Here is a 25,131-nt window from a genome sequence, read left to right on the forward strand (position 1 = left end):
ACTAGTAAAAGTTTGTGTTTGGGTCTAACCCAGGTTTGTTTGACTTTATTATCGCTTATCAGGAACTACATAGAACAAATAGAACATCAAGAATAGGAAAAGGAATAACAAGTTCAACAGATTATATAACATCATACAGAACCCTAATTGTCTTACATGACTAGTGCTCCTTTTGACATGTCTATAGTTTTGTCTGTAATCATCATTATTATCATCATAATGTTGATCATCAGATTTCTCAAGCAGACTAAGCCCTGAAATTTTAGAAGCCTCTCTTTACACGTCCTTCCCAACGATGCTGCATTGGAGGCTCTTTCCGGGTCAAGGCAATGAGACCCAGCATTGTTACTGGTTTTGGCATATGAATACACCATGGGGAGTTTGCTAGGCTCTCCAATGTGGGCAGGAAACTCTTGGTAGTCTGCTGGTTCTCCTAGAGGGAGAACTAGGCTATAAGATGTCACGAGACCTCGAAGCAGCCACGCATTTCCAGCATCTTGGTTTTAAGTCTCTGGATGTTGGCCAATGGTGGGATTACATGGCACCGGGGGCAGTTTCTGGGTGTGACCGCCTAGCTACTGGAAAATGTAGAAAGTCTACAGAGTCTATAGCTGGAGTCCATCCCCTCCTAGGGGCCCCAGGGAAGACAGCCAGGCGCAAGGGCAAGAAACTCCCTATATGATAATTAACATATTAAATATGTACGAAGGCTTATTAGGACAGAGTGATAGTACAGCAAGTAGGATACTTACTTTGCATATAGTCAACCTGTGTTCTATCCCAGGAACCCCATATGGTCCCCTAAGCTTTCCAGGAGTGGTTCTTGAACTCAGAGCCAGAAGTAAGCCCTGAGCACTACTGGCTGTGGCATCAAAACAAAAATTAATGCAATCTATTACTAATAATGATACAAGATTAACAAGACAAGCTTATCCTTACAATGATATTGAATCTGTATAGAATATCAGACTCTTATTATACTGTAGGTCAATAAAATTATGGGATATTTAAAAAATATAAGATATATAATCTCAGAAATATGTAAAATTAGTTTGCTGGGTCCAGAAGAATGATACAGGGCTTTCTGTATTTGCCTTGCATCTGACTGACTCTAGTTTGATCCCAGACATACCATAGGGTCTCCTGAGCATCCCTGGGAATGATTCTTCAGCACAGAGCCAGGAGTGAGCACTGAGCACCAGTGGGGGTGGCTCCAATGAACAAAAGATTATTACCTTTCCACCAAATACATTCAACTCTATTGCATTGGGTACTAGTTAAAGAATTTTAGTCTCTCTTTTTTTTGCTGATGACATTACATACTAAGAAAGTGCGTGATTCCCTGAATTATAGTTTTATGTTATTTAAATGGCACAAGTTTCACTCTTTATACTGCTCTCCATAATCACACCACTATTTCATTGTTTACAGTTTTTTCAATAAACTATTAAGCAAATCCTCCAATTAAAAAAAATAACTGAAATTTTAAGTGTAAACGTCTTTGCCTTGTTAGTGTTTCTACTCTCTCTCTTGGTTATGTATCTGATCAAGTAACTAAGAATTGTTGGTTTTCAGATTATGAAGATTTCTTTGCTTGGCTTCATTTGGTTTGGTTTGGCACACAGTGCTCAGAAGTCTGGCAGTGGTACTGACCCTGCTGTGTGGGCCTGGAAATTCAGGCCAGGACCTGCTGCAGGGGGAGGCCTACAAAGAGCAATGGGTGTGCCATCAGGGCCACCCTGGAAGTTCTTGGGACCCTGTGGTGCCAGGGATTGAAACTGGTACTCCTGCATGTAAAGAATCGGCTCTGGGCTTTTGAATTTTCTCCCTGAGCTGATATTATAAGTTTTTGTAAAAAGTAGCATAATCACTAACTTCAGTGTTCTAGAGAATGTGTATTATCTTTTCTTTATGTGATGTGATAAGACATATGTAGCTTTTCAGAGAAGGAAGGAACCAGCATTGTAATTTTGTCACTTCTTTCTCCTATTCTCTAGATCCTACTGTACGTCTAGCAATATTCAAAAACAATGAAAACAAAGTTTCTCTTATAAAGTCACCAAAGAAAGCCCAGTCCAGCAAAGATAGTCACTTGGAAGGTATGGTTTAATCATATAGATAGAATTGGTAGATAAGATAAAGTTGGTAAATTATTTAACCACAAATTTTACATATTTAGTAGTTATGAAAAATATATATAAATATTATGTTAAAAGCTATTTTAAAATACAAGTCATGATATGAAACCTGGAATTAAAATACCAAGCCAGTGTATCGGTTAGAATATTTTTATATTTAATGAAATTATTTTATGGAAAATTTATAATATATTATTACTTGTTGTTAATTTACTTGGGCTGGAGTGATAGCACAGTGGTTGGATGTTCACCTTTCATGCGACTGACCCGAGTTTGATTCCTCCGCCCCTCTCGGAGAGCCCGGCAAGCTACCGAGAGTATCGAGCCCGCATGGCAGAGCCTGGCAAGCTACCCGTGCATATTGGATATGCCAAAAACAGTAATAATAAGTCTCTCAATGAGAGATGTTACGGGTGCCCGCTCGAACAAATCAATGAGCAACAGGATGACAGTGACAGTGGCAGTGAACTTAAAATTATGGATTTCTCTTTAAATAGAATTAAAATATTTGAACTAGAAACTAAGACTTTAAATCTGGGTGCATTTCCTTGTTATGGTTTTTCATTATTTGCTGTTTCTTTATTAATAGAATGAATTAATGAATGCTGTTTCACTATTAATAGAAACTCCATAAACATTACCTATAAAAGAGCATTGTAGCACTGTAGCACTGTCTTCCCGTTGTTCATCGATTTGCTCGAGCGGGCACAAGTAACATCTTCATTGTGAGACTTATTGTTACTGTTGTTGGCATATGGAATATGCCACAGGAAGCATGCCAGGCTCTGCTGTGTGGGTGGGATACTCTCGGTAGCTTGCTGGGATCTCCGAGAGGGACAGAGGAATTGAATCCAGGTCAGCCTTGTGCAAGGAAAACACCTACCTGCTGTGCTACCACTCCAGTCTGCCTATAAAATAGGAGCACAATTATTTTAAGAAGGAAATATCTTTTTGGAGGGCAAAGACCCGCATACCTCGAAGTGCTCAGGGATCACTCCTGTCAGGGATTAAACCCAGATTGGCTGTGTGCAACGCAAACATCCTATCTGTTATACTATTAAGAGGGTAAATATCTAGGAAAAGAGGAGTCTGGAGTTCTATTTTCCTTTAAATGGTGTTTACCTCGGAATCAGGGGCAATAAATCTCTCCTAACAGTTTATATTTTATTTTCTATGAAGGTGGAATATATGTTATCATCAGGAATAATATATGACCATGGATATAGTTTAGTGATAATGTGTTCACAAGGTTCTGGGTTTGATCCTTGCTTACCTTCTAAAAGAATAGTGTATGTGTGCTTAATGTGCATTTATTGATTTTTGTACTAATATATTAAAAGTAGTTAACATATGAGATGGTGTATACTTGTGTTTTGTGTTCCCCATAAAAGCTGTTTAGTTTATCTTTTTTGCATTTGTACCTTATAGTATGATTGGTATTCATTTATTTCTCTGAGTTGTCTTCTGTGTACATTAGATATTCTAGTAACTGATAGTTATATTGAGGCTTTTTATTGTGGAATTGGAGGGGGAGACTATCATAAAAATTATAGATGCAAACTTTTTCAAATATGTTTAATCTGTTCCCCCTTTTTAAGGGGAAAAGATTAAAGCACGTAAATTTGATCATTTAACTTTGAAGACTATGTTTTCTTTCTTCTCACCTTTGTCATCAATTAGTGCTTCTTTTTAAAAATTCTCTTCAGCTCCATGATTTACAAAGGTATTCATAGTTGGTTTTTATACATATGTAGTTACAAGACCATCTCCCTCCTCACATTTTCAACTTCCAGATGTTCACATGTTCCCTCTTCTGCCCACCCCTGACTCCTAGCCTACCATCATGACAGGCACCTTTTTATGTTTGGTTTTAAAGTTTGAGTCTCATGATTTCAGTGCTGTTGAATTTATGCTTTGGATACTTAACTCTCATTTCTTTACACCACCCTTGTACCAAACCATCCCCTATTCTCTTGCTCCCTATTGGTTCTTATCTGTCTCGTCCCACTCCCAGTACCCCACCTACCATTTGATTCTTTTTTTTTTAATGTAGGAATACTGCTATTCATTCTGTCATTGATTGAGTTGATTGAATTGGGCATGAACTCCACATTGCTTTTTTTTTTAATCGAATCTCAGTGAGATACGGTTAGAAAGCTTTCATGTTTGAGATTCAGCTGTACAATGATCAAACACCCATCCCTCCACCAGTGCACACCCTCCACCACCAGTGTCCCCAGTATATCCTCCCCATCTCAGTTCTTACTCTGGCTCCATAGCAGGCAATTCCCCCGATACTCTCTACTTTGGGGCATTATGTTTTGCTCGAATTTTTCCACCACCATTCAAGCCTGCCTGCCAGGGGCAGATGATAAATCATGTATTGTCCATTGCTCCTTTAGAGTATCTTGGGTGCAATGGCCATGTGTTTCTGGAATCCTAGATTGTAAATGGTTGGGTTCTAGAGAAATTTTTGTAGGGCACTAATCCATTTTGGGATTCAATTAGGTGTCTCTGGACCAGGGCTGTTGGTGTGTTAAGATGGCGCACGGAGGCACATTGTTTCCATGACACCCAGGTAAAAAAGTAGGCAGGAGGGGCTGGAGTGATAGCATAGTGGGTAGGGCGTTTGCCTTGCACGCGGCCGACCCGGGTTCAAATCCCAGCATCCCATATGGTCCCCCGAGCACCGCCAGGACTAATTCCTGAGTGCAGAGCCGGGAGTAACCCCTGTGCATCACTGGGTGTGACCCCCCCCCCAAAAAAAAGGAGTAGGCAGGAGACTGGGAGGGACAGCCCTGACCCTCTTCCGCCATGCGGCATGGAGATTTAATCCTGGCACCCGCATACCTGGGCCTTGCTTGTAGAAGCTCATGGTCACTGGGATTCCATCTGGAGTCAGCGGGGAGAGTGCAGCAACTCCATCTGGGGTGCCCGGGTGAAAATGGCTCAATATGGGGCCAGGAGAGATCTCCGGCTCTGTGTTGTCTTCTCGAACTCACTGCTGTGTCTCTAGCTTTTGATCTCTTTCGAAATTTATTTATGGGTCAGAGCAAGACCAGTAATAGAGTTTACAGGGTGGCGTTGGAGTAGGTTCGTGGGGGTGACTGCCAATGCTCCCATGTGTTTTGGGAAGTGGGGGAAAGTAGCCCATACCAACTCTGTCAAAGCCTGGACATTTAAGTCACAAAGCCCTGCAGACCAGAATTTTCAGCAGATTGTATCTTGGTGAAGTGTGTCCTCAGACAGTGGAGTCAGGCCGGATTTATGGAGGCAATTTTGGATTGTGGAAGCAAGTAGCTCCTGGGGGCTCTGCTTGGGCAGGCACAGGGCAATCCTCCCCTTTCCGATTTACCCCAGTCTGTTCAGCCATACACGGGTCAAGGTGAACTGTGGCTTTTCGTCTCTTTCGAGATTTATCTATGGGTCTCTGAAATGCGGCCAATAAGTGAGCTTGTATAGCTGAGCCGGAGTGGTTTGTGGGTGTGGTTCCCACATACCTAACTTTTAGCCATTTAATTTCTTGGTAAACTTGGTCCCAAGTTGTTGGGATCCAGCCAAAAGTACAGTGATAATTTGGGGGTGTCAGCAAGCCTGAAGTTACCATCAGGCTCCTGATGCACTCGTCCTGCAGGTACAGGTTGACGTTTTGGGGGCATCATACCCCACCCACCATTTGATTCTTTTCCTTCTCCCTATACTCTAGGACAAAGGATGGTCTAGTCAGTCCCTCTCCCACCTCGTCACCCTTTGAACCATAGCACTTTGTTTTCTTTACTGCTCTGATCTTACCTACCTTCATGGCTCAACATGTTTGTGATTGATCCAAAATGCTCAGCGACAAAGTTAACAGACTAATATCACCTCTCCAGAAGAGGACATGTTTTACTTTCATTCTACATTCTTTTTTTCTTATTATAGATTAGATAACGTAGTCATAATATGTTGATGTTTATGGTTTTGATCTACACCATTACTTCAACTTACTAGCATGAAAGTGAAGTGAAGAGGGCTTTTTTTTTGTTTGTTTGTTTTTGGGTCACACCCATCGATGCACAGGAGTTACTTCTAGCTCTGAACTTAGAAATTACTCCTGGCAGTGCTCAGGGGACCATATGGGATGCTGGGAATCGAACCCGGGTCAGCTGCGTGCAAGGCAAACGCCCTACCCGCTGTGCTATTGCTTCAGCCCCAGAGGGCAATTTTTTAAAGCAGATCTTTTGAGACACAATTACATGTGTTATCCATGTAAAGAAAATTTAATATATTTCAGTACTTTTATAGTTACAAAACCATCACCATAATCTTGTTTTAGAAACTGTAAGAATTTTATCACTTAAAAATTCTTTTATACTTTGGCACCTTATCTCTTTAAAATGAGAAAATACCACATTACATTTTGTTTATATAGGTTGAAATTGAATTATTATTATATGCAGAATAGTTCTTTAGAACAAAGATATATATTCACTGCTTTATAATCTTCTTTAGCTTGTAGAAATTAGATCAAAACATTATTTGACTGTTTCTGTAATTTCCATTTATTTTATAACAACATTGTCTGATTTAATATAATTCTAAGATACCTCTACTTTATGACATTGTCCTTGTATTTCATTAATTGCTCCTTAAAATACTTGCATTGTTATTTGTTCTTTTATCTGAATATTAACTGTGGGACAGGATAGTGGTATAGTCTTGTTTGACTATGAGTAAAATGTATGCTTGTATTTAGAGAAAATGAAATATCTACATTAAATGATATATGGTACATAATTATATCCTTTTAGCAGATACTATATCTTATAGCATATAATTTTATTTTGTTTTAGTCATAAAATATTAGCAACTTTTTGCCTAGCTGCCGTATTTAAAATTTGAACCTAGTCAAAAGTGAGGAACTCAATCACACCGTTACCTATGATAATGTCATTCATTTACCCTTGGTCAGATATGTCAATTGTATGCGGTATGATCGAATGCCTGAGGATTTTACAGACTCATTAACACTTTTTTTTAATTTAGATGCATGTATTTAGTTAGGTATTTGTATTTATTTACTCTGTGTCATCATACTCCCTTCTTGGGTTTTAATATCTGATCTTGTTTTAGCTTATGAAGCACTTTCTTGATTATTGCTTTCAATGTCTCCTACAAGTTTCCCTGTTTTATTTTTTTCTGTTTAATGATAAATTTGGACTCCTAAGAGAAGATTTTTCATAGCTATCACTGGTAAAAGAAATAAAGTTTAATGGAAGTTAGTGTAGAATCTAGAATTTTAATATTGATTTCACAATTTTTTATTGACTTTGTGATATTGGGAACATACCCCTATGTAGCATTATTTTCTACCTGTAAGAGTACCCCATTGTTGAGCATTTTATAAAATCCTACTTGTGAAATGCTTGAAACACATACTATAAATACATAGTAATTGCACAAAGCATGTAATTATTTAGGAAACAGTCACATTTTTAGCATTTGCAATACGTTGTATTTGTTGACTTTCTTGATGAATGTCTTGATATAATCAAACAAAATGAAAACATTGAAGATAAAATATTCTTATAAAACCTTGATATATATATATGTATATATATTGTAGAATCTAGTAATTATCTAATAATGTTAAGGACCATTTTCTTTAGATTCTAGGTGTAGCCACATTATGAATAAACTAATTCAATTTTTAGCCTAACAGTATTTGTCCACATAGTCTCAAAAGAAATCCTGTGGTTTCTGAGGATATCATTCCTTTTTTTAAAATTTTCATTGAAATATTCATTTATACTTGTTAAAAGTCCTCTGCTGTAATCTGCTGAAAATTTAAAATTTATTACTCCCTGAAAACATGACATCTTTGGCCTTCTAGCTTTTTGCCATTTCAGGAAGACCAGCCTTCTTCCTTGCCTGGAAAAAAAGTTGGATCAGACCCAAAACCATCTTAGAGAGACAAGTTTAGTCATAACTTCTTCAATCTCTGGGGCAATTTTATTTGATTTTAAAGATAGGTTTTCCTAATTCCCAGTCTGGAGCTGTCATCACTAGCATGCTTCCTATTTCTCCTCTTATAAAACTGAAGATTTACACATTCCATATGTCTTTTGACATCATAGACATTCAAATATTTTTGCATTAAATTTTGAGTACTGAAGGCATTAAAAAGACCTTTAATTTGTATAAATTTTGCTTCAGAGCATTTCTAATCAAACCATCTTCTTTTGTGGTATTTTTTTTTTACTTTATGATTACAAGCATATTTTTTTTTAGCTTTCTCTCTTTTAATACCAACTTTAAAAAAACAGTCACAGTATGTAGATAGTTTTAGAGTCGTTTTGTGTTTTTAGATCTGTATAGAGTTCTTGCCAGTAGTAGTAATGATAAGGTAACTACAGAGTATGAACTGGATGAATACAATCCATAGGCAAGCAAAGCCTTTTCGAAATTAGCTTCTTAGAAGTGATGTTCATAATGTTTCCATTGAGTAAGACTCAGTGTTAGTTGAAGTATGTATGGTAATCAAAACGATTAAGTGTGATGTGCCCATCAATAACTGTTTCCAACTACATTATTCTTGAAATTACAATTTTCCTACCAAATGTTAATCTTTGCCGAACATCTTAGTATCCACAGCCCTTAACATAGCACCAAAAGCGTGTAATATGTGCTAGTAATATTTTGGTGCCAAATAAAAGTATCAAGGATCCTACTCTCAACTTAAAATGCGAAGCGATCTACAGAATGCTAACATAATTTCTTTGAACATTTGACATACTTTAACAAATTGGACTTGCTTCTCTATATTTTATAGGGAAACTCTTTAATTTTCTACTACTATTATTCCTGATCATTAACTCTTTAGGATAATTTTATGATTCTTGTTGATCAGAAGATAATAAAAATGTTGTCTAAAATGAAAAAAAAATGTTATGGGACCTGAGCTATAGTACAGTGGGTGCAGCGCTTGCCTTTCATGCATCTGACCTAGGCTTAATCCATGGTACCCTAAATGGTTGCCTGAGCACCACCAGGAGTGATCTCTGAGGACAGAGCCAAGAGTAAGCCCTGAGGACCACTGGGAATGGTACCAAAACAAAAGAAAACAAGTTATGATTTTATTTTTGAACATCACTCACTATGTTCATTGAGCATAATCAATAAACTACTGTCTTCTATAAAATATTTAATGTAATACAATGAACTCTCTATTCATCCATCTCTTTTTATTTGTTCAAGACATTGCTCCAAGTGATTTATCTATAAGTAATAAAGGCCTCACAAAAAAATTTAAAAATGGAAAGAACTTTTTAAATTTTATAAAAGTTGAAAATCTGTACTTAGACGAATTAAAGATGAACTAGAAATTTTTTTTTTAATGATACTTGTACTACTCTGCTTTACTAATGGAGAATGACCTGAGAAGGAATCAACCATAAAAATTAATAAAGTTAAGATAGTTGAATGCAGCTTATAAATAATATACTCTTAGAGCTACATTTTAACCTCTGTTTTAAAATTTTGTATGGCATCTGTGATCATGGAATATCTAATTTTTTTCCATGCATCCCACTGCACTTGAAATGAAAGCTCTACTCCATAGTATAACCCACCAGACTAATAATATCAGATTTCCCTTTAAGTCTTCAATTAAAAGTTTTTTCTTTGAAGATTTTCATTTTAGTTTTTTGCCTGGGAACTGTCTTTATAAAATTCCCTTTTCACAAAAAACTTGACACCAATAGCTGCTCTCTGTTCAGTTTATATGTGTCTTATATGGGAGGGCTTTCTCACTTCATACTTCCTAGGTTTCCCTCCTTTTGCCACTTACTTTCGAATGGCATCTTCTCCATTCATAGACTTTTTTTTTAGGTTATTTATCTTATTTATTAATTTAAAATTCTACTTGCATATTATGATACAACCAAGACTCTTGAAATTTCACATCCCAAGAAGAATTATGCTGTTTTACCACTGTTCATCATCACACGTAGAATAGGTAATCAGTAGCCAGAATAATTAAATATGAAGGAAAATAAGTATATTACATGCTTAAAAACAAAATCCCCTAAATGTATTGTAGGAAACATTATATCACTTAGTAACAGAATGTTTTAATTATCTTCAATTTTGTACAGAAAATAAAGTTTGATAAGGAAATTCAGTTTAGTGAAACATGAAAGAAATTATAATTTTTAACATTATGAGTAAGGCACTCAAATATTGTAAATACAGTTTTAGAAAGACAGTTTTTTAATCCATATCAATTTATTTTACATATCAGGTTATTTTCTAATTCTCCCTGAATTGGACCAGAATGGAATACATTATTCTATTTCAAATTATATATTTATGTACATTTCCACTTTTATGTAAATTTGTACTACATATGATTATCATATATGTTAAGTAGCATATATGTATAGACTTTGTGTGTTTCATATATACATGTGTATATGAGAGGAGTATTTCATTGAAAATGTTTACATGATGTGAATTTTTTTGAAAGTGGGAAGAAATCTAGAGCTCTTAGAGTTCTTTGAAATGGACCATGATATGTAGAGTGAGATATTATTAGTTTATTTTTATTAAAAATGTAAAAAGACTTCCACTCTGGTAACAGAGAACTTTGTAACTGAAACCATATCTCCTGCAGAGAGCAATGTTTATGGCTGAAAATTATTTTTTCAAACTCTCATTGAAGCTATTGGAAAACTAACAAGTAAGTAAAGTGTTATGAGTTGAGAATAAAATCTAGAGAGACATAGTAAAATGTTTTATGATATCACCAGACTTTCCAATCTTTTGCCAGAAACATGTAGAAACCCTCTCAAGAATTATCTAATAGCATCTAAAGCTTAAGATTATTCAATATTTTTCTATCCTAGATTTGTATACAACAAAAATAGGCATATTAGGAGATAAAAAATTATTGAACACCACAAATTACAGTAGAACCAATAGAATCTCAATAGTAGAGACTAAAAGGTTATGGAAGATGAAGTGTTAAAGATGACTTTCAATACCTATTGAACCTATAAAATCTGTAAAAATCATTAAAAGCATAACAATGATGCAAGGAAGAGTCATAGAGTAGGTAGGGCATTTGCCTTGTATGGGACTGAACCAGTAAATACTCAGAACCATATATGCTTCCTGAATTCCACTACTGGTGGTCCCCAAGTGACCATCTGAGAAGAGAACTAGGAGTAATCCCTGAGTGTCACCACATGTTCAAGCAAAGCAAACTACAAAAGCATAACAGAAATTAAGAACTTAAGGGCTTTAGCCTTAATTTATTAACTAATGATCACTTAAAATTGAAGAGAGAATTACTGGATTGAAATATAGCTCTGAAAGTAATATTCAAATTGTAGTACTAGAAGGGAATGCAGAAAGAATATAGAAAATAGAAGAAATAATGAGATATAGTAAAAATGTTTGACATGTCTAAATAGAGTCTAAGAAGGAGAGTTGAAAAACAGTAGACTATGAGTAGTATTGAAATAACTATTGAGAATTTAACATAGTGAAGAAAAGCCTCTAGTTGTGCATACAGTAAATCTTCTGAATCACAAAATATGTACAAAGAAAAATATGACATAGCAAATCAGAATAAAATTGTTTTTAAATAAAGAGAAAGATTAAAATTATAATAAGAACCAGAGGAAAACATTATTTTCATTGAATCTGACTTTCAATATAGACCATAAAGAACCAGAAGATAATTATCATGACTGCGTTACAGCCAGTGTACCATAATCAATTGACTGTACTTGAAGATAGGACTTTACAGGGAGCTATTAAAGGGTAAAGGAGTGTGGTTCTAATCCAATGAGATTGGTATGTTTTACTAGACAAGTAGGAGACAGCAAAAGATGAGGTACACAAAAGAAAAGTCAGGTGAGAATAAGTGAAAAGGTGAATGACCAGAAGCCAATGCAAGAGGCCTCTGAGAGACTCAACTTTCTAGCAAATTGATCTTGGACTTCAAACTTATTGAATTGTAAGAGAACGCATTTCTAATGTTTAATCATCCATTATGTAGTATTTTCTTATGACAGCCATTGCTAACCAATGAATAATATCAGTATGTCATCATCAAAGTCACTGTCACTGTCATCCCATTGCTAATCAATTTGCTCGAGTGGGCACCAGTGATGTCTCCATTGTGAGACTTATTGTTACTGTTTGTGGCATACTGAATACACCATGGGTAGCTTGCCATGTTCTCCTGTGGGGGTGAGATATTCTCGGTAGCTTGCCAGGCTCTCCAAGAGGGGCAGAGGAATCGAACTCAAGTCAGCCGCATGTGTAAGGCAAACACCCTACCTGCTGTGCTATCACTCCACCCCATCATCAAAGTACTAAAAAGAAAATATATTACAGCATGAAAGTCTATACATGGCAAAACATATTTCCATGCATCCTTTTGTCTTTATCTTACTCCCTGAAAGAAACACCAGAGCCCATGTCTATCTTTCCTACACACTTATTTCCTATGACTCCTGTGTTTCTGGGATAGTCAATAATCCTATCAAGGTCTCATAAAATTGTGCAGCTCCTTATATAATTTTTTATGGGGGACATTAGAATTCTATCCTAAGTAAATAAATGAAACAGCCACACAGAAAGGGATAAAACTAACAAACCATAATGTAGGACCAAGAAGACTTATGTCTAAATTTTGGTTAATTTTCAAACAATGCATTGATACAAGTGTTTCTTCTTCATCAGCTGTAATTTGAAAAGTTTGTCAGTAACTTTTCATTATATATATACATATATATGTATATATATGAGAAAAAAAATTTTGCAGTGCCAGTATAAAGCCAGGGCCTCACACATTCAGGAAATTCTCTACCATGTCCAGCATACATTTTGAAAATTAAATTGTAGTATAAGGTCACTATCACTATCACTCTCATCTCTTTGATTGACGATTTGCTCCTGCAAGCCCAGTAATGTCTCCATTCATCCTAGCCCTGAGATTTTAGCAGCCTCTTTTTACTCCTCCTTCCCAACAGTGCCACATTACAGGCTCTCCAAGGTCAGGGGAATCAGACCCTTCATTGTTACTGTATTTGGCATATTAGTACACCATGGGGAGCTTGCCAGCTCTTCCATGCGGGCAGTAAACTCGGTAGCTTGCCAGGTTCTCCTTCTTGGAGATGTCACGCTGCTGCACTGCTTTTGGGAACTTGGTTTTACAGTCTCTGTATGTTTGCCGTTGAAGGGATTACACGGCACCCAGGGCAGTTTCTGGGTGTGACTGCCTAGCTACTGGAAAATGTGGAATCTGGGTGGAAGAGGCCCAGTTATGATCCAAGCAGCCTTGGAACTGGCAGGTGTGTGGGACCCAGGGCCGGGATTTCCAAGGCTGCTCGGATCGGGACTGGGCCTCTTCCGCCCAGACCCCCCATTTTACTGCCTGCTATTGCTTGGCAGTCACACCCAGAAATTGCCCCCAGCCTGTGTAACCCCATCAACGGCCAAGATCCAGAGACTATAAAACCAAGCTCCCGGAAGTGTGATGCAGTCTCTTGCCCCTGAGCCTGGTTGTCTTCACTGGGGTGCCTTGGAGGGGGTGGGTTGAGTTTCCCTCCTCACCTCCAGTAGAGCCCCAGCAGTTGAAGACCTCTGGAATCCAACCATAGCCATGCTCAAGGCCCCTCTCCACATGTTTGGACGAGCCTCATGCATGAAATATAAGGTGATTGAATAAAAATGATGAATATGAGAATTTTTAGTTAAAATTTTAATGGAGATATTTTTAAGATATAAACTAGCCTGAGAGTATAAGGTTGGGCAGTTGTTACCAAAATTTTTAGGCTGGATAGTAAATGAATCATAGAAAACAAATGTTTGTTCATTTATTTAAATTTTATTTTCTCCTTACACTTTATATAAACACTGTGGTTTACAAAGTTGCTCATGATGATTCATTACAGACATTCAGTATACCAACAGCAGTTCCACCACCATTATCTCTATTTTTCCTAACCACCCTTTAAGCCTTCACCCACAGAGGCTCTCAATAACATATTTTATATTGCTTATTATCACTTGCTAAAAAATGATAGAAAATGTTTCCTCAGAAGAAAGTTACTGAAGGTTGTTGTATCTCATCATGGAACTATGAAGCCCTTATATGAGATTACCAAATTGTTACAGGCTAAGCTTTCTGTGTTGATATTTTGTTCCTCAAGATTGGATGTTTTCTAAATTATTTCCCATCCAATCTGGTGTGCTATTCCTGGTTAACCAGTGTTGTAGAATTTGAAGTGCTGCACACTCCAGGAAGTCCAAAATATTTAACAGGGTGATACAACTGAGTTAATTTTAAATCTCCAAACCATAAAACTTTTCTTTTCCTTTTCTTATCGTTGTTTTTTAAATCACTATGAGATCAGAGGTGCAAAACTGTTTACGGTCAGGTTTCAGTCAGACAGTGTTCCTGCACACCCATCCCTCCTCCAGTGTGCATTTATTTCCCAACACCAGTGTCCCAAGTTTCCTTCCCACCACCCTCCCCACAGCCTGTCTGTATGACATGTACTTTCTCTCTCTCTCTCACTCACTCACTCTCCCCTACTCTCTCTCTCTCACTTGCTCTCTCTATCTCTGTCTCTTTCTCTCTCTCCTTTTGGCATGCATTATGGTTTGCAATACAGATACTGAGAGTTTATAATGTTTGTCTTTTTCTAATTTTCAGCACAGAGTTCTTAGGCAGATTGATTATTTCCAACTATCTTTGTCATAGTGGTCCCTTCTCTACCCCAATTACATTCACTTGGAAAGGAGTTAAATTTATAACTGGGTGGCAGGTGGGGCATGGGTGTAACTGCCAAGGCTGTCAGAAGAACAGGAAATGAGGGGAGGTTGCCCATCCCAACTCAGTGAATGCCTGGAGATATCGGTCACAAAACCTACATACCTCAGTTTTTCAACAGGTAAATTTCTGGATGAGACTTGTCCCGAGCAGTGGAATCCTAGTGGAATCCAGGCAGGAACATGATGGGAATTGTGAAGTTTGGAGGTTTTTGGCTGCTGGGGCTTTCTTTGGGCAGATACTCATCTACCCGCCTCCAGGGTGCTCTGATGACTCGACCTTGCGCCGGATTTGGAAAAATCTGTGCAACTTGTTGATCTCTTTCGAGATTTATTTATGAGTCTCTGGATCATGGATGGTGAATGAGTTTACATAGTGTAGGAGGTGATTCATGGGTGACTAAAAAACAAATATCTAAACCAGGAATGAAATATGAGAAATATCACAAACTCGAAGTATAATAGTTAGTGGTATTAAGTTCTCTAGGTATGGGGTTAAGTATATAATAAAATTAATACTGAGTTACTACTGAACATTCTTGAACTCTTTATTCTTCACATAGGATAGAACAATCTCCTATCTAAAAACAAATTCAGTTTTAAAAGAAAATTCTGACATCTTGCTGAAACAGATTTATATATATTTATATATGTGCATACAGTATGATACTAACATGTAATCTTTATTATATTACATTCAGTATAATATATATTAAATATGAAGGCCCCAAGTTCATCCCCTTCTCAGCTCCCAGAATGCTAGAGTTTTAACTTAAGTTTTAACTTAACTTAAGTTTTAACTTAAACAGTCATAACAAAATAGCATGAAGCGGATATTTAAAAGGTCAATTTATTTCTCATCATTCTGAAGGATAATGTGTCCAAGGTCAAGTTGCAAGCTACTTCATTGGCTAGTGAAAGCTCTATTTGGGCTTACAGATTTCCATCTATCTACTTGTGATGTAAACATCTGATCTGTCCTTAGTGAATATAGACTGAGAAAGATGTCATTCTGTCTCTCTTCTGTGGCCACACACATACTGCAGACCTTACCCTCACAACATAATCTAGCCCTTCTATCTCTCCCAAACCCAGTATCCAATTACTGTCACATTAAGTGTAAAGTCTTCAATTCAGGAAGCTGAGAGAGTTAAAATCATTCACTTTATAGCAATATGCTCTTAACAGGACAGAGATAAGAAGCTTGCTGCAGATTTTTGTAAATTCAAGAGGAAGCACCTAAATATAGGCATTAGGCATTTCCAATATAGGTTTTAACTCTCCTTAATAATCATCATCAAATAATAGTCAAGATGAAAGTAACAGACATTTTACCAGGTGAATAAACTTTTAAAACTGCAATATTCACATAGTCATAAAAATTGTTGCATTGATCAAATAAGAATAAGAGTTTATAATGAGAGAGATCGGAGAACCAAAAATATTCTTTGAAAACAAAACCATAGTAACAGAAATGAAAACTTGGCAGCAGAAAAAGTTAGAAGGTAGTGTTAGTAGAAATTTCCCAGAAACTGGAAACAAAATACAAAGAGAAGCAAAACATGGGGGGGAAAGCATAACAGAAATGAAATAGTCCAGAAGTTTAAACCTTGATAAACAATAGGAATCCCAAAATGAGTGAGCACAATAATAACAAATAGATTATAGGAAATTCTCAGTGTAGTCATTTGAAAACTAAGGGTCACTTTTTCTGCATCAAAGGATTCCACTCTATGGTACGCAAATGAATACATCTTTGTGGCATTTTTTGGGAAATAGGTTAGAGAATCAATGACAAAGGTAAAAAGTTAGAAAATTTTACACCAATATTTTGTCTATCTGTAGAAGTTCATATTCTATCTTGAACATTACTCTTTTCTTTTTTTCTCACTTTTTTTCTAGACAAATTGTTTCCAGTACATTTATTTTACTTCAAAAATGAAAATATTTTAGCAAGAGAAACAAAACACATAGGTTATATCAGTTTTGCAAAGGCAGTAGACTTCTCAAAATTGATCTTAGAACTATATATTGGAGCTAAATAATGGAACAATATATTCAGCATTCTTAGAAAAACATAATTCTAATCTATAATTTTATAAACAGGAAAACTATTAATAAAGTTAATTATGTAAACATAACAAGTCTACATTTATCCTCCATCAAACTCTGGACAGGAAACTACTGGAAAACCTGACAAAAAAATGAAATAATTAACTATGGGTAGAATGTATGAGTCTAGCAAAGGAAAGAGACAAATGTTTATGAGGGTGAAGAGATATCCCAGAAAAATGTACAGGTTTATAAAATAAGCACTTTCTCATTTCAGAAGAAATTGTGAAAAATTTTACTGAGGAATAGAATATTTGATTATCTTATGTATTTAACATCCATTAAAAATACTATTTTAGAAGGGAATTTAGGAATGACTTGTAGATATGTATAGAATAGTAATATATGACATATATTATGAATGAATATATATGCTCATATATGAACAAATAGTAGGTGTACCCTTCTACCAACAATTGCAAACTCAATTCATAGAACAGTAATTTTTTAATGATCTAATTTTTAAATGAACAGAAAATATGAAAAATAATCCTCTAGCATGTAAAGTTATATAGAATATGGAGTAAATTGACACAAAAAAATGAATATGTAGTCTGTAATTGCTACTCCTCTTTTTTTTCACTTGTAGTTGTGTGTATTGAGAGCAAATCAGCAAACTCAGGAAGCACAACAGACTTCATACAACACAAATTTTCCTTGCTTGAGGGAAGGACATAGGAAAGGAAACCACAAAGCATGCTTAATATAGTTGAAGATATTGCAATTCCTGATCAAATCACTTGAATTTTAGTGATTTTGTACTTAAGAAATGTGTTGGTATGATAGATTGTTTGTAAGTGTGAGGACCACCTTAGTTCAACGAATTAATCAATTCAAAAGTTTATAGTATAATTTATAATAAAAGATTATAAAGCAGATAGTTAATTAAGTATCTTCTCAGGTGCCTGACCAGATGGGAACTGAGTCCACTTGGAAGTATATAACTAGCTCCCATTGCTGGTTCTGTTGATTTTTTTCAATAAACAATAAGCAATCTCAACAATGAGGTAAATGGGTGGTCTGACTCATTGATCTTGATCTTGGATACAGCATAGATTAAATTCTAACAAATCCTGAACATAAATTTAAAATCCTAATTTTCTCCTGGCAGTAATAATGAAAACACAGAGCGATATTTAACCCTTGCCCTTCTGGTACCCTCTATGACTCAGCTATAAATTATATTGACATAATTATAAATAGGTAAGTACTGAATCATTCTCCAATAAAAGAACTATGAATTTTCTAGGGACTGAAAAAAAAGGAAGCACATGTGACTGTAGTAAATCAGGTAGATAAAGGGTAAATCATGTAAATTCAATCCATTTTATAGAAAATTTAGGGTGATATGATAGAGAGCAGAGAGGCCACTTGCCTTGCATACAGCCGAGCCAGGTTCAATTCCCAGCACAACAGCTGGTCACCCAAACCCCACCAGGAGTGAGCCCTGAAGATCACTGAGTGTTCCAGAAAACCAAGGATAGGGAAAAACATTAAAGCCTAAAGAAATTAAGGTATGCAATAGCAAAAAAAAATTGCTATTATACTTGAATGTGGTTACTTGTGAGATAATAATTGGGGTTGTGGTGGAATGGAGATTGACATTACAATTTTCACAGTCTTAAAATTATGTGCATACAGAACTAATAAAATTTAATTTCTTAATAAATAAAATGTCAAGATGTGTTTGAAGTAATCAACTAAATGATCGTGTACTTAATTAAAATTTAGAGTAAAAACATGTGGTTAGGGAAAATTTTTGAAACAATCAGAGCAAAAGCTTTCACCAATAGAGTGATTCTTAAAGAAACATTAGAGATTCTTTATGTAAAGGAAGAGAATTCCAGAGGACATCTTGGTGATTAGAGATGTAGTAAAGACTGAAAAGGAATAAACATGGGGGAAAAGATAGGTATTGTTTAAAATCCAAGTAGCCTAAAAGTGATGATTACTGGTGAAGTTATAATATTTATGTCTTTAATAATAAAAACATTTACAATTCATTTTATTAGTTCTGCATCATATTTTTTGTACATTGGCTTGCTGGAGTGATAGCACAGCAGGTAGAGTGTTTGCCTTGCACTCAGCCAATCCGGGTTCAATTCTTCTGCCTTGGGCTTGATTCCTCCGCCCCTCTCAGAGAGCCTGGCAAGCTACCGAAAGTATCCCACCCACACGGCAGAGCCTGGCAAGCTACCCATGGCATATTCACTATGCCAAAAACAGTAGCAAGAAGTCTCCCAATGGAGACATTGCTGGTGCCCGCTCGAGCAAATAAATGAGCAACGGGATTACAGTGACAGTTACAGTTATTTATTTTGGTTTGGAGACCACATTTCTCAGTGCTCAGGGCTTAGTTCTGGCTCCATTCATTTAGAGATCTTTTCTCATGGCATTTGAGGTAACCATAACTGATTCTAGGGGTCAAACTGGAGTCAGCTACCAATAATCTAAGTGCCTTAAAACCCTTTCTCTGGTTGTCTTCACTATCTCTCTGGTCCTGTGTATAGAATTGTTTTTTAATTATTTTTACAATTCCAATATTCACCATTCCTATATTTTTCCATAAATAGCAAAAACATAAGTACTAGTTTGAATGAAATAGGACTGAGTTTTGATGGTTATTAACCTTTCTTTTCTTAATTTCTCATTAATTGAGCAAATAATATGCATGCATCATATGAACTCATTAGATAAGCTGAATGAAATATAAGATACTGGACTGAGTTCGCCTTCTGAATGTAGGAATTCATATTTACTTATCTTACCATGTAGTCTACAAACACATACTTATTAAATATACTCCATGAACTTATTATTTTGCAAGGCAATTTGAATGAAATAAGCAAAGAAAATAGAGCTGATAGAAATGGAAGCAGGAGGTAATGGGAATTTATAGTTACATATATAAGTATATAACAATTTAATAAGGTTCTATTGAAGCAAAATGGGAAAATCATTATGCATTATTATGTATAATGTCTAAAAAGATGGGGAAGACATGACATTGAAAACTTTATAGGAATAACTAGGTCATCAAAGAGTATTATATGGTTACTCTTTGAGTTCAGGGTATGAAGGCCTATTGGAAGACTTCAAAGACAAGAGAAGTCCAAAGAAACTGAAGTAGTTGAAAGAAATCTGGTTTGGCTGAGAATACATAGCTAGATGAAACACAAGTTGACAGAGAATATTAATTAGTCTTTCATTTTGAATACCTATTGAGATTTTAAAAATATTATTTATATGTTTAAGCAAATGATGAGATGGTCATATTTGATGATATGATTGTGGAACATGGGGTGTGAAGAGTAGGATGGAAACAAGAGTGAACATGGTAAGATCAGCTAGAAAGTCTTTGTAGTAGTCCAACACCGAGATAATTGCTTGAACCAGTCTGAAGAGTAGACTGGATACTGAAGAGGAGAAAAACAAAATATTAGTGGTTATGAGAAATGAGTTTTTTTTCTTTTTGGGTCACACCCAGCGATGCACAGGGGATACTCCTGGCTCTGCACTCAGGAATTACTCCTGACGGTACTCAGGGGACCATATGGGATGCTGGGAATTGAACCCTGGTCGGCCGCGTGCAAGGCAAATGCCCTACCCGCGGTGCTATTGCTTCAGCTTTGAGATATGAGTATGTTTAACTGGATTCTCCCCTAATTAATGTGGATAATGTTTTTTCCATCCAGTCATAGGACTGAAATCAGCTGACAGTGCTCATCATGAAAATGTAATTTTGTTTTCATTACCATTCCAACTCCTATCTTTTGATTCTTAAAATTTTCTTTTTACCCCCAAGTTCCTAAATTCTCATAAAGAACATGTGAGAATGTTGGGTCTCGACCATTGAAAATGTGATGCAATTGTAATCCTGTCCACTATCTCTATTTTTTTTTGAAGGATGAGGAGCTCCTAAGGATGAGGTTTTCAAGGGGCATGGGCCACTCACTATTGGTTGCATGAGAGAGATTGAGCATGCTATGTTGTTGCTCAGGTACCACTTGGACTTCAGAAACCTTTGATGCTATGCTTAGGGATGCTGGGGGCTATGTGGTTCCAGGAAATCAGTATGTGGCACATGCAAAGCCTGTGCTTTTTACCCCTGTACTCAGGCCCCCAGGTCTCTCTCCTACCCCCCCCACCTCTTTTACTTATTAATATCTTACACATTCTGCTGTTTTAATTACTTGACTTCTATTCACTTTATATTTTTATTTTCCTTTTAAAAGTATCTTCGATATTCAATTATCTTACACTGTACTTGACACTAGACCCACAAGTAAAAATCAGTTATTAAGAAAACTCAGTTTCACCCAAAAAGAGAGAGAGAGCAAATGGGAATGCCCTGCCACAGAAGCAGGGTGGGGTGAAGGGGACAGGGTGGGGGTGGTGGGAGGGATGCTGGGGCCATTGGTGGTGGAAATTGGGCACTGGTGGAGGGATGAGCACTCGATCATTGTATGACTGAAACCTAAGCATGAAAACCTGTAAGTCTGTAACTTTGTCTCACCGTGATTCACTAATAAAATAAAAAAAAGAAAACTCAGTTTAATGACTAAAAATAATAAACTGCAATATATAGTGTCACCATAGTCATGTTCAAAGATATGCAGCGTTTACACTCTAGTCAAAGGTCTTACATGCATTGAGATTGTAATATATTAACTAATGAATTGCTAAATGAGTGAATCATTTCCCTTCCCTCATCCTACTTACCCTTTCTTCAGGAATGTATCTCCTGAAGCCACTCTTCTTTACATCTTCATTTTCATTATCCCCATTTTCTACTCTTTCTATGATCATTGTTCTTTGTTCTCTTCTAATTTTGTTCCTTAAATATCAATAATGAGAAATTTTGGGTTTTTTGCTGATTTTATTCATTTTGATTTTTGTATTTATCTTTTATACAGAAAAGATTACTTTGCCAAACATTAGACAAAAATCTAAGAGAACATGGGTGAAATAAATATAATGTCAGTTTTCTTAAAATGACCCTTGAGTCGAGTTGAAGAGATTTTTATATAAAGGCGAAATAAAACTCTGTTGTGTTTATATACCACAACTTCTTTATTCAATCATTTGATGTTGTGTATTTGGTCTGTTTCCATAACCAGGCTATTATACAAGCAGTAAAAATAAGAAAATCTCCATTATGGGGCTGGAACGATAGCATAGCAGGTAGGGTGTTTGCCTTGCAAACAACCGACCCGGGTTCGATTCCCAGCATCGCATATGGTTCCCTGAGCACCACCAGGAGTAATTCCTGAGTGCAGAGTCAGGAGTCACCCCTGTGCATTACTGGGTGTGACCCCCCCAAAAAATCTCAATTGTTCCCCTTTTTTTCCCCTAAGGACCTCAAACTTAACACATGCAAAATGAAGGGTGTTATTATCACTCTGCTCACCTGTTTGTGTTATATGTTATACCCCTGTTAATAATACTAAATATTCATTAAATCTAGAAAATTAGAATCATTCTTACATATGTTTACTTTTTCTTTAACTATAATAGCTTCCCACATTGTCATTGCCTGTATGAAATATTTCTCTTACACTGAACTATTGCATTAGAAATACTGTATTTCTTTCATACTGAAATATTGAAATACTGCTTTCTTTCTAATATCCAGAAATTTCATATTTTTGTAAATACTATCATTTATTCTTCTCGAACATTTTACAAACTTTATTTATAATTTGTAGATTTATATTTAAATTTAAATAAATTTATAAATTTTATTTTTATATTAAAAAAATTTGGACGAGCCTCACACATGAAGGAACCAGCAAAGGAATCTATGTGTGTGGGACCTGGGGCGGAGATCTCCAAGGCTCCTCGGATCAGGACTGGGCCTCTTCCACACAGATTCCCCATTGTCCGGTAGCTAGGCAGTCACACCCAGAGACTGCCCCCCTCCCCCCCCCGTGCCGTGTAACCCCAACAATGGCCAACATCCAGACATTATAAAACCAAGCTCCTGGAAGAAAGCAACGAAGAGTATCTTGCCCCCATGCCTGGCTGTTTTCACCCGGGTCCCTCAGAGGGGGCGGGTTGAGTTTCCCTCACACCCAAGAAGAGCCCCGGCCTTTGAAGACCACCAGAACCCAGCCACAGCCATGCTCAAGGCCACTCTCTACATGTTTGGACGAGCCTCATGCATGAAGGAACCGGCAGAGAAACCCAGGTGTGCGGGACCGACCTGGGGCCGAGATCTCCAAGACTGCTCAAATCAGGACTGGGCCTCTTCCACCCAGATTCCCCATTTTTCAGTAGCTAAGCAGTCACACCCAGAAACTTCCCCTTGTGCCCTGTAATCCCATGAATGGTCAAGATCCTGAGACTACAAAACCAAGCTTTCGGAAGAGAGCAGCCTCAATGCGCCTGCGAGACATCTAATAGACTAGTTCTCCCTCATGGAGAACCTGGCAAGCTACCAAGAGTTTACTGCCCACACCGGCGAGAGCCTGTCAAGCTCCCCGGGGCATATTAATATGCCAAATACAGTAATAATGATGATTCTCATTCCCCTTACCCTGAAGAGCCTCTAATGCAACACCATTAGGAAGGACGAGTAAAGAAAGGCTGCTAAAATCTTAGGGCTAGGATGAGTGGAAATGTTACTGGGCCCGCTCGAGCAAATCAATGATTAACGGGATGACAGTGATACTCTCATTTATTCTTCTTGAACATTTTATAAACTAATTCTGCATGTAGATCACCTCTGTTTAAAACCCTGTAATACAATATCTTTGTTTCCTCTAAAATTCCAGTATTAAACATACAATTAAATATACAATGTCCAAATCTACCTTGTGTCATTTCTTCCCTCCTTTGAAATATTCTCAAACAATATTCAACTATTTCAAATACCCCTAACTATAATGGAACGCTTGTTCTTTTGAAAAAAAGATCTTGCTCTTTATACTTTGAGGCTATTTCCTTGATCTCTTTGCTTTTCCTCACCTTTCTACATTCAGACTTCTACTTATCCTATATGACTCTGACAAATTTCGTTTCAACTATAAGTCATTCATAATAGCACCAAGTCTCACATAAGCCTTTGTCCATGTCACTTTATCACTGTCCTGTGACTCTATGTTTTTGTCTATTTCCCCTTCTGATTATAAATCTTTTCAAGGTCAGGGATCACATCTTAATCATATTTCTGTTTCCTTCTATCCCCCCAATCTAGAAACAGTATTAGATTCATCCATACTATGTACTCAATAAGTATTTGTTGAATTAATAAACAGTTCTGACTTAAAAAAAATATCTCTGGATTCTCAGAAACACTCTTCCTGCCAATTGCCATTACTCAAAGTCAGATATTGGCCTATTCCCAACTTAAACTTACAACTCATTCAGTGTTCACATTCAGGCTTTAGGTCCCACTGTCTCAGCCATCCCTTAGATCTATTTAGCAAACTTTGGAATTCATTTAATCATTTCCTACTTAAGCTCAAACAGCTGTGAGGTTTGGGATCCTGTAAAACTACATCATTATAGAATATCCCTTCATATTAACATTCATAGCTCTTGAAATATCTTGTAAACTAGAGATGAGTAATAGTTTGAAGTCATATATGTGTTGTCTTCCTAAGTAAATTATTTCTGTTCTTTTATTGAGATTTTACAGTAGTTTAATAGAACTGTGCTATAGTATGTGTTTTCACTGAAGCTTCACGATATACAAAAAAATCAAGAGAATTATTTTAATTTTTAACTAATACTCATCCTAATGGTTAAGAGAGTGAACTTTGAAGCCAGACTACCTAGCTCAACTCAAGCTCTTGCTGAGCATATCATTTTAAACACACTTAACCTTTCTGTTTCTGTTTGCTTAGTTATAAAATTGATATAATGAGGTAAAGTAACTCATAGTTCACAGAGTTGAATAAATGCTGACTTACATGTGAAATGGTAGGCACAGTATCTAAAATATACTAAGCTTATAATGTGGTTAATGCATTTAACTATTATTATTATTAGAAAGAGCCATGTGTAAGAAAATTTGTACAATGCAGAATTTGATAATTTGATAAATTTT

The 25,131-nt window shown here is 36.4% G+C and overlaps 1 protein-coding gene across 1 annotated transcript in view; it reads left to right on the plus strand.

Annotated features, from left to right (window-relative positions):
- LRRIQ1 (leucine rich repeats and IQ motif containing 1) overlaps window positions 1-25,131 on the plus strand; it is a 213,390-nt gene that overhangs the window by 122,027 nt on the left and 66,232 nt on the right. Inside the window, exon 24 of the mRNA XM_055118200.1 lies at window positions 1,998-2,099. Coding sequence (XP_054974175.1) covers window positions 1,998-2,099 — 102 coding nt within the window. The remainder of the gene's footprint in view (window positions 1-1,997; window positions 2,100-25,131) is intronic.

Source organism: Sorex araneus, chromosome 10 (assembly GCF_027595985.1).
Source record: "Sorex araneus isolate mSorAra2 chromosome 10, mSorAra2.pri, whole genome shotgun sequence".
NCBI lineage: Eukaryota > Metazoa > Chordata > Mammalia > Eulipotyphla > Soricidae > Sorex > Sorex araneus.